The sequence below is a fragment of the Opisthocomus hoazin genome, chromosome 7 (genome assembly GCF_030867145.1).
Source record: "Opisthocomus hoazin isolate bOpiHoa1 chromosome 7, bOpiHoa1.hap1, whole genome shotgun sequence".
Taxonomy (NCBI): domain Eukaryota; kingdom Metazoa; phylum Chordata; class Aves; order Opisthocomiformes; family Opisthocomidae; genus Opisthocomus; species Opisthocomus hoazin.
Window position 1 is genome coordinate 46,773,517 of NC_134420.1, and position 12,302 is coordinate 46,785,818.

Genomic DNA, 12,302 nt, shown 5'->3' on the forward strand with positions numbered 1-12,302 from the left:
AGAGAGCGATGCGTCTGCAGCATGGTATGAGAGGAAAGCAGCTGGAGTCCAGTTCCCCCGTACAGATAATAGAGCTGAACCAGTTTCCTCCAGCCTCTTGAGTAAATGATCCTATCCAAGTGACTGGTTTCTGAGTGAGACCAGTATCACAGCAGCCTCTCTTCTCTGTGTCATTTGTTTCCTTGACTTTTACAGGAAATGCCTGAAAACGAGTACTCCAATTAGGATTCGATTAAATATGTTCAAGAGGAAGACAAAAGGAAAGGAGAGGAAAAGGAAGTGAAGGGGTTTTTTTTATTCCAAGATGAAATTAAGTGAATCTGTTGGGATGACCACTCACCAAACAGTCAGTTATTCACTGCGCTCTACTGCTAAACTGCTTGTAAAGCCTTCGTCCAATGCGTTTTATCTACCTTACATATTTTTGAATGCTTGATTTCTAAAAGGAATTAGTGTTAGCAAAACACATTCCACAAGAAGCCAGAAATCACACAGGTAAGGCCATCTTCATAGTCTGAACCTAATCTTATCTACTGGAAAGATAACCAAGGGTTATAGTTTAGGTTCATAGGCCTTGATATAGCATTTCAAAATCCAGGAGGGTTTTGTTTTTATCGCTTAACTCCTCCATCTGCAGGTAGAAGCTATTGTTTTTGGCTAGTTTATGTATTGCTTTGCAGATTAGGACATAGGCTACTCGAAGGATGCCCTTTTCTTTCAGTTGGGTACCCATTTTGACTATTTCTGGGGCATGACACCCTGGAAGATCACTCTGTGAACTTGTGAATAAAGGCCACTGCTCTCATTCTCACATGAGTTGGCACTAGGGACCAGTACATAACATATTTGCAACTATGCATCCAGGTTCTGAGCTGCTGGAACGAATTTCTCTGTCATTAAGGATTTTAAGTCCACTTAATGGAGACTGGTTCTAAATCCAAAGTGATTTATACTCAAGGAAGTAAAGCAGATTGTCAGATAGTTCATGAGCTACATTAAATATACTCCATATAACAACATACACTCCATACAGGCATTTTGTCAGATGTACACATAGGTGAGAAGAGAACACGATTTGAAATAACTAGAAGAGGAGTTGAGAATGGTTGAGAATTTGTCTTGGGGAAGACAAACCTAGCAACAGTCTTGTTTAGGTAACATTCCTCTGGACATGAGGACATTCTTAAAACTTAGCAACACTTTTAAAAGTACGTATTCGAACTGGTAATATTATAGCGGCAAACTCCTGAAGGAAATTTTTTATTTCTTTATTAAAACACAGATTCACCTGATTAATTCCAAAATGTCTGGAGGAAGAATTAATTGACTGCTATTCAAGACTTCACAATGAGACATCTTTTGCTAACTTAAAAATAATGGTGGACCAGATGTCTGTTTCCTAATTTGTGGATTTTTTTTTTTTTTCCATTTCGTAGAAGCACTGAGATGAGCATTAAAGAAGTAGTGTAGATGAAGAATATTTCTGGCTCTCATCTTTGTGCTTTTCATGGATGTAAATTCTATCTATGCTGAAAAGCACAGGACTTTGACTTTGGGTATATGCAAATCAGTATAAATAAATCCCAAGTTGTACCTATCCATCTGAATACATAGTTTTTTCCTGTATTTTATATGCCATTTTGTGCTCATTTTGCATGCAGACATACAGCAATTGTGTAGAGAATGCTGAAGTGGCATTTGCTAAGACAATTTATTTGTAAAGGGGCAGATTTTCTAGAATTATTTAAGTACCAAGAAATAACAAAGGTCACATACTGGGATTTTCCAAACTCTCTAAGCGAGAAATTGAAATCTGTGAGAATGAGAAGTGAGACCTTAAGAAGCTGTGTTGAACATTCCTAAACGTGTCTGTCTGTCCTTGCACATTTGGACCTTTGGCACTGCAACTGAGTTGCCCACCATATCATTCTTCTGTCTGACCTAAAACACCATCTGAAATACTTTCTTCTTGAACAACTTGTTTGGTTGCTTCATGAAATGCACATTGAGTGAGAGTCTTGTTTATATCTCGGGAGATGATAGTGTCATAGTGTGTGTTTAATTTATACTATGAGGACTGTTTCCTTCACAAGCAAAAATACAAGTGTCATTTGTTAAATCTATGTCTTAGTATATGATCAAACACAGTCAGTATTGCTTTCAGTTAAGTAAAATATGATGAGATTATACTGGCAGATACATCACAATTGCACAAAGTAATAAAAGTTGCTTTCTTCAAGTCAGTGTCTTCTGTATTTTGAATAAAACTCTGCAGACACTGAGACTTTTAGGGTAGTTCCCAGCACCTCCCATTGTTCTGTTTAGATATTTAAGTTACCTTTGATCTTGAGGTATAAGACTATTCCTTCAGTTTAGCGCAGAATAAAAGCTCAGCCTCCAAAAGGAGCTGACTGCAGCATCCCACCGGGCTGGGTGCGGAGCCCTACCGACAAGGGACGATTCTGCCACCCTCACCCCTTGCAGGTAGTGCCCCATTGACACAAACGGCCTTGTTAGCTGTCTTTTATTACTCACAAAGAAAAGTGTTGCTTAGTGTGAGTCGGGATGGCAGAGTTGGGCCCTTGGTGAACAAAGAGTCCAGGATTATCGTTCCGAAAAGCCCCCTGAGGCCTGTATCAAGAGTTATTAACCACCGATTCAGCCCATAGCTTTATTTTGTAGGCTTAAGTGGGATTTCAGTGGTATATTGGGCCTTGTGTCTGTGTAGGGGTGAATTTTGCCTTCTGCTATTTTATCTTATAGATAGCTGTTACAGTTTCTCTTTTACGTTGTTGTTTAAATCTCTTTCAAAGGTATGGTTTCTTAATCCCCTTCTGCTTTTTTTTTTTCTTCTAATAAAGAATAAATAAATTTGCAGATCTACACATGACAGAAACAAAAGGCAAATAAGCCCTACGCAGTTTGTGTTTGGTGCAGGATACCTCATTTTCATGATTTCAGTCATCATTCATTTGAAAAGCAAAAGCTATGATTGTTAAGCCTCATTATTTTCAATGAAGCCTGACAGTTTCAAGATTAAACAGAAGACAGCTACTTTCATCCCAGTGGTATTTCTCTTCAAACATGGGCAGCTCTCCTCCACCTTGTCTGCTCTGGTGTGCAGTGTCATTCCTTGGTCACAGAGTGGTGCACATCTGAGCCCGATGGCAGAACAGTGTGTGAGCGGTGACGTCCAACCTGTGTCTCCCCAAATGAAACCTCAATTATTGAAGTCATTTTTCCCCCGACTGTGTAAGCCATGCAGTATTTCTTTCTAAACTAACAATAATTTAAATGAGCCATGATCTCAGATTTTACTGTTTTTCTGTTGTCTCCCAGAAAACAGCTTGCAGCCCAAACTTTTTGTTTGTCCAGACAGTTTGAAATGTTTCTCTTGTGCTTCATGTCTCTGAAGCACATTAGAGAGGGTGCTAGTGTGAAAGAGAAAGAGACCTCCAGTGAGAGTTAAAGAGGCTGAGAAAGCTGCTATGCTTCTGAACATACATGCTGTTAAAAGTGAGGACTGATCTGTCATTGCGCACATGGTCTAACAACTGATTTAACAGGGAAACTTCTCTAGTAAGAGAGGCTGAAGAAACTACAACCTATCAGTAACTGAGTTAAAACCCTTAGAAGCCAGAAAACATCAATTATCAACTGTGAGAAAACTTTCAGGAACAAGTAACTTGTGAAAGCCCTGACTTTGTACTTGCGTGGACTGACTGCACTGAATTATGACTGGTTGCTGCCTCCATAAAGACGAAGAAATGCAGTGGATGTATGTTACAAAAATGCAACAGGAAAAGCAATACGTGCAAAATTGAAAGGAAAGGAGTAGGTAAGCAGTAGTTTTTCACCTGTGCTTTCACTCCTTTAGAGTCTCTGTGGAACAGCTAGGACCAGCTGAACTTTCCATAGACATTCCCCGGTGTCTGATAATTACTTTAGGGTGCTGAATTCTTAATCTTGTTTCAGGAATTAAGTCACCTGGTGAGTACAATGAAAGGTGTAGCTTCATGGTGCTTGGTGGTTCCTGGAAAACAAGAGTGTTTCAATACGTACCGTGTGCGTTAGTCACAACTTGTGGCAATAAATCCAATACGTGTTAATTAGTTTTCCTGCACTGAAGTTACTAATGCATCCAGGAGATAAAATGGTTTTTTTCAGTTTTGATAAAGCTTTGTTATTTTTATTTCCTATCTGTATTCCTCATGTTGTATAATACATTAAAAAAAAAACCACACCTATCTTTTCAGATAAGAAAAAATGGCCAACTTTGCAACAGTGAATACAGCTATTTCAACCTGCAACTCTTTTTATCCATTATGGAAGTTGTGTTTACAATATGCTGGGCATGGCTCTAGAAGTGTTCTACTACACACAGTCTCTGCTTTTATAGAGCTAGTTTATTTGTAGGAGAGCTTTCACTGAAGGATTTCATGAAATACAGATAAATTGAAGAAATAGCTTGAATGCGTCATTGCTGGAGTACTGAAGATAAATGTGTGCAAATGGAAAACCCTGAACTAATTTAGCCCTTTGCATTTGCCTACGTACTTTAACAAAAGGAAAGAACAAATTAAGCCAGTGAGATGCTGGACACGCTTATAGCCTGTGCCTTAAAACTAAGAGGGGATTAGGCAGCTCTCTGTTCTACTTATTTAGACTGTTAATTTTTCTGTAGTTGTGTCAACAGAATAATCATACAGGCCACCTTCAAAATGTCATCATCCATGTCCTCAGAAACTTGGCTTGCTGAGTATTTGAGAAAGTTTTTGACATCAAACACATGGGGGTTTAGGCATAAATTTATGAACTGGGCGGTAAAAGTACCTCTTGGATAATGGGCACAGTATTTTTTAAGGGGAAACAACAGCTGAGTGTTACATATAGCAAGAGCCATGGACCACTCATGTTTTTAAAAGTGCAAGAATTGAAAGTCCTGCTTACACTGAAGCATGTATGTGCCACAGCATTGCTGCACGGGATTTTGCGTTAATGTCTTACGGGGACCTCAGATACTACATATACTACGAAAGAGAAGTGAGTTGATATATATGACTGACTGCATATGGGTTGGGTTATAGGTGAAAAAGTTTTCCGAAGTTGTCTGCATTTTCCCTTCATGTCTGTCTCTTACAGTAGTGCTTTGTTTCTGAGCGTGACCACCACCAGGACAGCTTGGTTCAGTGCAAACACTGTCTCTTTCAGCCATAGCATTCCTAACGTTAGCTTCCTTTTTTTTTCTCTCCTCTCCCTCTCCCCTGCCCCCTCTCAGGTTGGAAAGGCTGGTGGACGTCCTGAGGAAGAAGGTTGGAGCAGGGACCATTAGGACCGTGATCTGATTGAAAGCTCTAGTCTAAGGAAGCATTCACATCTGGTGACCAGGCTGCTTCATTCAGCACTGTGTAAACACTAAAGCCTTAACTTAGCAAACAGTTGTTAGAAGTGGGACACTCCAGTGACATTCCAAGCTGAGATAAAATCAAATCATAAATGTTTAACTACTTTGCTGCTGAGTTCTGTGATTCGTTGAAATGTTTCACTCCAAACATGTATTTGTTTTTAAGCAGATGCATTGTGGCACTGTGTACTGTGAAAAATGATGTAGATGCTTATTTTAACAGTCTGTCCTCTCGGTGTTTAACTAGACTATAGCCTGCTGCAAGGCACAGCTTGATTGTGCTTTTGAATACTGCAGGCTTCAGGTGCAAAATCCTGCAAAGCAGTTTCAAAATTTAAATCCTTTATGTTATTTACGAGACTGCAAACAGTCCAGTATTTGTATGTTAAATATATTAATTGATAAAGTAGATTCACATTCAAGAAATATCTCTGGCTAGTATATTGGAGATTTTTTCCACCTTACTCATAGCCCATTGAATTGCAGCTAGTAACTGAGAAGGATACATGTATAGCTTTATATAACAGTTGAATAGCTTCTGCTAGTACATGGCATTTTCAACATGCAATGAAAGAAATGGACAGTTAGGTTTCACTGGAGGAACAACTTCATAAATTGTTGTGTGAAAGCCTTGTGACATTGCACAGGATCTCAGACAGTGGGGAAGGTTTCCTGGGTTGATTTTAGTCAGTCCTCTATTCTTTCCTATGAAGGCAAATCTCTCAGATATTCAAAACCACCTTACAGGGTCAAAACCTGCCTTTTCAGTGTAAGGTGGGTCCCTCGCCCCTTTCCTGCAAGGCTTTTTGCTTGCTTCTTCTGGCCCTCTGATTGCTCGGCATCACAGGAGTACCATCCAGGCTGGGTTTGAGGCCAGACGGCCAGCCCTCTGCTTTGTGTACTCCTGAAGCGCCCTGGGACTGAACTCCGAGAGTGAAGGACAGACTCCTATGGGCAGGGGAGAAAATGAGGGGTGGAGAGGAGAAGTTGGGGTACACAGACATTGCAGACCTTACAGATACAAGAGAATTGGACCTAGAGTTAGATTTGTGACCCAGATATCTCCCTGTATTCGGTATATCTTTGTCACATGACCAGAGGTGAGCAGAAAGGTCAGCTATAATCTCTTACTTCAGTAGTGAATGTCAGGAGCGTAGTGGGCTTTAAGCTACTCCCAGGGCCAGCCAGCTCAGACAGGGCGGTTGTAGCTCCTAAAGTTTCCGTTTGCCTACTCTGCTTTGCCTTTAATGTTGTTATGCTGTCTTCCCTCTCAATGTTTGTTGCTAATGATGCAATTATAGGGCAGTCTAGCAGAAGAAAATGAAATTTTAAATTTGGGTAAGAGGAGACATTTCAGTGCCTGATTTTGCTTTCAAGCACTTCTGTGTTAAACCTTCATCATCTGCAGACCTGTGCTCCCCCTAGTTTCTGTTGACCAAACCTAACCCCCTGCAGGGAGATGAGTAGCATTCCTCCTAGCCAAATTTACCCAAGTCGCTTCTAGAAACTTCTGAAGTGCTCCTTTTTGACCTTTGGTGTATCCTAGGATAGCCAGTATGTCTGGAGTCTCTCCCCAGTGCTTACTCAGTGGAAAGAAAGCTCAATGCTTCCAGAGCAGATGGCTGTCACCCCCAGCCCCTTCACCACCTCCCATGTGCTGCTGTCCAGCGCTCAGGCAACTGAGCTGCTCTTTTTCCTGCTGTCCTCGCTGAGCATTAGTTCATTAAGTGAAAGTCAAGGTCTCCTGCGCTGTCAGTGCTGTTGAACCAATTCTGCTCTAAAGAGGTGGTGGGGAAGGAATGAAGATAAACACGTAAGGACTACCGTACTGTGCTAGACCAAAGGTCCAACTAGCCCGAAGACTGTCTTTGGCAATGACCAGTAGTAGATGCCTAGGAAAGGGTACAAAATCAAGACAGAACTAATTGACCTTTCTTCCAAATGGTCTCGCATCAATTTGTTATTTAGAGGTGGTGTCTTTGTTTTTAGCAGCATTTTTTTTCATGACCTGTTTTTTAATCCATTTAAACTTTTAGTATCTTCTTGTTCCTCTCACAAGGACTTCTGCTGTTAATGATGCATTGAGTGAAGAAATATTTCCTTATCTTTGTTATGAACCAGCTCTATTCATTTGCTGTCACCTAGTTTTTGTATTAGATAAACAGTGAACAGCCATTCCCTGTTCAGATATTTTCCATGTCCCTTGTGATTTTATGCATTTGACATCCTTCCCCCACCATCTCTTTTCCAGAGAGAACCTCTAGTCTTTTGTAAAAAGCTGTCCTGTGTTTTTAATCAGCCTTGTCTTGCTAATCTATTTGTTTTCCAGTTCTGCGGTGTTTTAACTGAGATCAAACCAGATATGTGCCTGGTATTCAACATATGGACAAATTGTGACTTTGTCAGTTCTCATAATTATGTTATCTGTTTTATGCTCTGTGCTATTGCTAATCATTTTTAGCAATGCATTTGCTTTATGACAGCTAATGTCTTTTAAATTAGTATTCTATTATAATAATAATAATAACAACAACAATTCTAGACCTTATTCCTCCATTATAATATTCAGCTCAGAGTTCATCATGGGGTGTATGAAGTAAGAACTGTTTTCTGAATGCATAACTTTGCATTTATGGGTACTGAATGTCATGTGTTGGTTTAGCATGCTTTCCCTGGTGACCATGAGCTCCTGTTCCATCTCTTCTCACAGCTCATCTTTACATTATCATAGTATCATCAGCATCCCTATGCTAAATGCAGTGATACGAAATACCACCATCTCCAAATTAACCCCCTTTTCAAGGTGATTTCTTAGTTGAGTTGAACAGCACGCACTATGGGGCAAAGGCCCCTGTAGGACAGTAGAGTCACTTTCCTTCACTGTGGAAGTGATACATTTATGCGTACCCATTGTTTTAATCTTGCTTTGAACTACTTATTTTTCCACTTAAAGATCTTCCCTCTTACTCTGGGGCAGCTTTGATGAAAAAGCTTGTTTGCTACTTTGGAAATGCAAGTTTACTAAATCAGGGCTTGTTTTCCACGCATGAATGTGCTAAATTCTTCCTTCCCCTGGCAGCACCGAGAGCTCCTCACCTTCCCCCAAGTCCTTCTGCCTTTTGAGTGAATAATCTTGTGAGCGCAGGCTTCATACAGCAAGGCTGTTTGACCTCCAGCCTCTTCTGTCCGCTGACTCTGTTTAGGAAAGTAGGATCAGCCAGGCAAAAGCCATCTAGCAGGCTTCATGTCAGATAGAGCTGGTTGTGGGTAATACTTGATTCAGTAAAATTAGGTGATAATTTTTCTTCATAGTTTTCCTTTTAAGACATTGTACCTAAGCTGAAAAAATATTTCCTGACTCTGTCTTATGCCTTGTGCCATGTAGCCTGAAATTCAGTGACCTTTTTAGTGAGGGGTTTTTCTCATCCTGTAGATAATTGACTTTGAATCATAATTAAATTAGGTGTTAATTTAAAAAATTCAACTAGAATTGTTTGTCTTCTTTGAAAAGGACCTTGGGAAATTTACTGTGCTGAGAGGCGAAGATTTGGAAACGGTTGGGTTCTCACTCTTTCTTGCTAACAATGTGGTGTGTGGTCTTTGGCAAATCCCTTAGTGACAGTCATAAAAGGGATGTAGCCCCTGAAGAGATGCACAGGCTCCTGGCGGGAGTTTGCAAAAGCATCCATGTGACTGGCGTCAGAACACTTTTGCTCCTTCACCTGCTGAAGTGAACAGCAGAAGTCACAGGTCCAGTAATGCAGGCCCAGCCTTTAGTGCTCTTGGGTGAGTTTCTGGCCCCATTGAACCCAGTCCGAGTTTTGCGTTTCAGTGTAACGAGGGCGGGAATTCTGGTCTGGTGCATAGGAATAGGCGATAATGATAATATAGGTTAATTTGCTTTTATCATGTAGTTTGTTCATTGAGAACTGATTGAGGTCTATACAGAGCTCTGAAGGTGAAAAGAAGCCTGCCATATAGAGCAGACAAATTCTGTCCTAATTTACGAGAGAAGGATGGGATTGCATCAGATTATGTACCAGGAGTAGCAATTCATTTGCCTCCCAATGGAACAGCAGCTCATGATGAAAGGTGGCTCACCGTAGGCAATGCTTAGGGAGATGGTTGTAATTACTGGTCAAATTAATGTCCCTGCTGTCTTGAAGAGCACCAAGATACTCAGAAACGTCCTTCCCCTGTAAGATTTTGTGTGTTTCTCTTGATGATCCTGCAGCACGTTATGCATTGGGAGCCATTTCTGGTGTATGCCAGGGTAAAATATGTAAATAGCATCGTGTTGGCTCGGGATAAGAGTGTTATTAATGCTTTTCGGCACTGTAATTTTATTCATAGTAAGCCTTCCCTAAGCCCTCACTAATTAACAATATTGTGACAAATCAACTCTAACAGAAAAGAACTGTGGACCTTTAGTCATTTAGTACTGTTTTTCATTCAGGCCACAGCCCAAAATTGGTGATAAGGTTTTCTGTACTAACGTTGGGAAAACTGCTGATATATGAAAAGTTCAGAGCCGGCTCAGTCTTGTTAGTGGAATCCTGTAGATGAAGTCAGTTTGATTCCTTTTTAAATATATTCACAAGAAAGTAAGATTCATTAGTTAATCATTAACGTAGGGGAATATTAAAACTGCTTTTATAAATAAGCCATCATATTGAAATAGTTTAGTAATGTCAATATGTTGTTACAGGTGCATTTATTTATTTATTTATTTGTTCCACATCACAGGACATTTTACAAGATACCTTAATTTTCAGATTAAATGGCTGTATAAGTATTCTTATCAGGTGATCATAAATTGTAACATCTTTAATCCAAGTTTTTTATCTAAATGTCAGGATTTCTCTATTCCTTTATTTTCTTTATTTGGAATAATTCCAGATGAAAGCTGTTAGGTTTGTTGGCTTTTTTATGTTTTAATTTGTACCCCAGAAGATTTTCTTCCCATGCAAGAATAAACCGTGCTGCACATGAAATCACTGACCAGCAGTTTCTCCAATGCTGTGCTTGCTATGGTCGCAGCATTACACGTACGGACTCTTATCGGTGTACCATTTCACATCAGGTCTGCAGAACTGGACTTTCTCTGTTTGTTCTTCTCATGCGTTGGTAAATAAAATATATCCGTGAGTCCAAAAAACCAAAGCGGTGTTCTCATATTAGGTTGATTAGAAGTCAGCTGTTGAGCTTCAGTGGTCTAAACATTTCATTCTTCAGTTTTGTTGGGAGCACACGTGTTCTGGGAGGCTTTTAAACAAATACTTGAAATGGTTGAAAGATTTACATTGCCAGTGCCTGGCTGAATATGTAGTCTTTAGAAAAGACATGGTTTATTTTGGCACCATTTGAAAAACTCAAATATTCTAAACATTTGTTAAGTTCGAGCTTGCACATTTGAACTAAAAGTTTGCATTCCAAAATTTCATCTCAGGTTACCTGTCTCTCTCTCTTTTGTATTTTATAATCCCTTTATTAAAATAAGCTTTTCAAAAGGAGCTGGGTTTGGAGTTTGAGTTTTTGTTGTTAATTGTAAAATATTGCCATTAACTTAATAAATTTTAAGGTAACATTTACCTGGTCACTCTATTCAACTAAACATCAGAAATGCAAAGCCAGAAGTTTTTTCAGAATTTAGGGCTTCATGTGGGTAGCCAAGACTTGGTTGTAAAATTAATCAAATACAGGAATAGTGGTCAAATCCTTCAGTGCTTTACTCTTAGGCATACTATGTACAGTGAGGAGTAAGTTCTAACCCTGGTGGTGAGTGCAGGACCAGCCAATAAACAGGTTGGAAAGGTGCACTGAACAGGTAAAATAGAATAGCTCAAGGAAAAGGAAAAGCTGTCTTTGACCTGCAGTTGATTTTCTGTTCCTTCCATTGGCAGAAGTTGGGGGCAGGGGCAATGTGTGGTCTAATTTTTTATTAAAAAGGAAGAAAATCACCTTTTATTTTCTTGTAACTTTTAACCTGAAACTTATACTGAAACTTAAAAAGTTGAGAATGTATAAACTGAAAGCACCCCAGTTCACCAAGTCCTGGAGCACATCGTTAGGATTGTGCACATGCTTTAAGTATGCTGCCCAGCCAGCTGCCAGCTGCGAAGGGTCACACTCCTTTCTGAGAAGCTGTCACCAGGAGGAGTTTGGCATGTTCCCTCCAGAGTTACCTTGGGCCAAAGGTCCAAACACTGTTGCATTCACAGAAGTTCATCGTTCTCTGAATGGCTTCTGAACATGGTAGAAGCAGATCCCTTGTCGTATGGTAAAACAGCGATATACCCAGTAGAACTGGTCACAACCGCTTCCCAGTGGCCGTGCTAAAGCAAGGTTGTGATAAACTTTGCTAAATACATTACATGAATTTAAGGTGATTAATACTCACATATGAATGTGCACACTGTATTTCGCATAAAATTGAAAAATGTAATGGTTTCCCCAAGAATTCAAAGGATGGAAACTGTGGTATATTTGCTCTTTAACTAAATATTAGCGGAATTAATTCCAAAACCAAACTCATTAAAAAAAAAAGATAAAAATATTAAGATGCACAAATTAAAAACTGCCTTGGTACTACTCTAATTCATTGTCTGAAGCCTCAGGACTTTGTTCTTTAGTATTTGACTTCCACTGGCACAGTGCCACTATTTCACAAGTTTTGTGATCGAAGAGGTAAACTGTTTTCAAAAATCAGTCTCTGAGGAATGAGGCTACTGGTGTCTGAGTTGATACAGATATCAATTTAGAAGTTGAAATCTTGCTTCTAAGATATCTGTAAGTAAGAATAAACTTTTTAAAAAATTAATTAATTTCTTCACTTGGATATTTAGCTTATTCAGAGACATACTCAACTCAGATGCAGCCTCTGTGACAGCATACTGGA

General features: G+C 39.6%; 1 protein-coding gene across 4 annotated transcripts in view; it reads left to right on the plus strand.

The window, feature by feature from the left end:
* Window positions 1-12,302, plus strand: part of MIPOL1 (mirror-image polydactyly 1) — a 200,516-nt gene that overhangs the window by 180,333 nt on the left and 7,881 nt on the right. The window contains exon 14 of one of the 4 annotated variants that reach the window (XM_075425452.1): window positions 5,279-10,880. The exons of the other annotated variants lie outside the window; for them this stretch is intronic. Coding sequence (XP_075281567.1) covers window positions 5,279-5,345 — 67 coding nt within the window. The 3' untranslated portion in view covers window positions 5,346-10,880. Of the gene's footprint in view, window positions 1-5,278; window positions 10,881-12,302 lie in introns of those variants that run through there. 4 annotated transcript variants of the gene reach the window in all.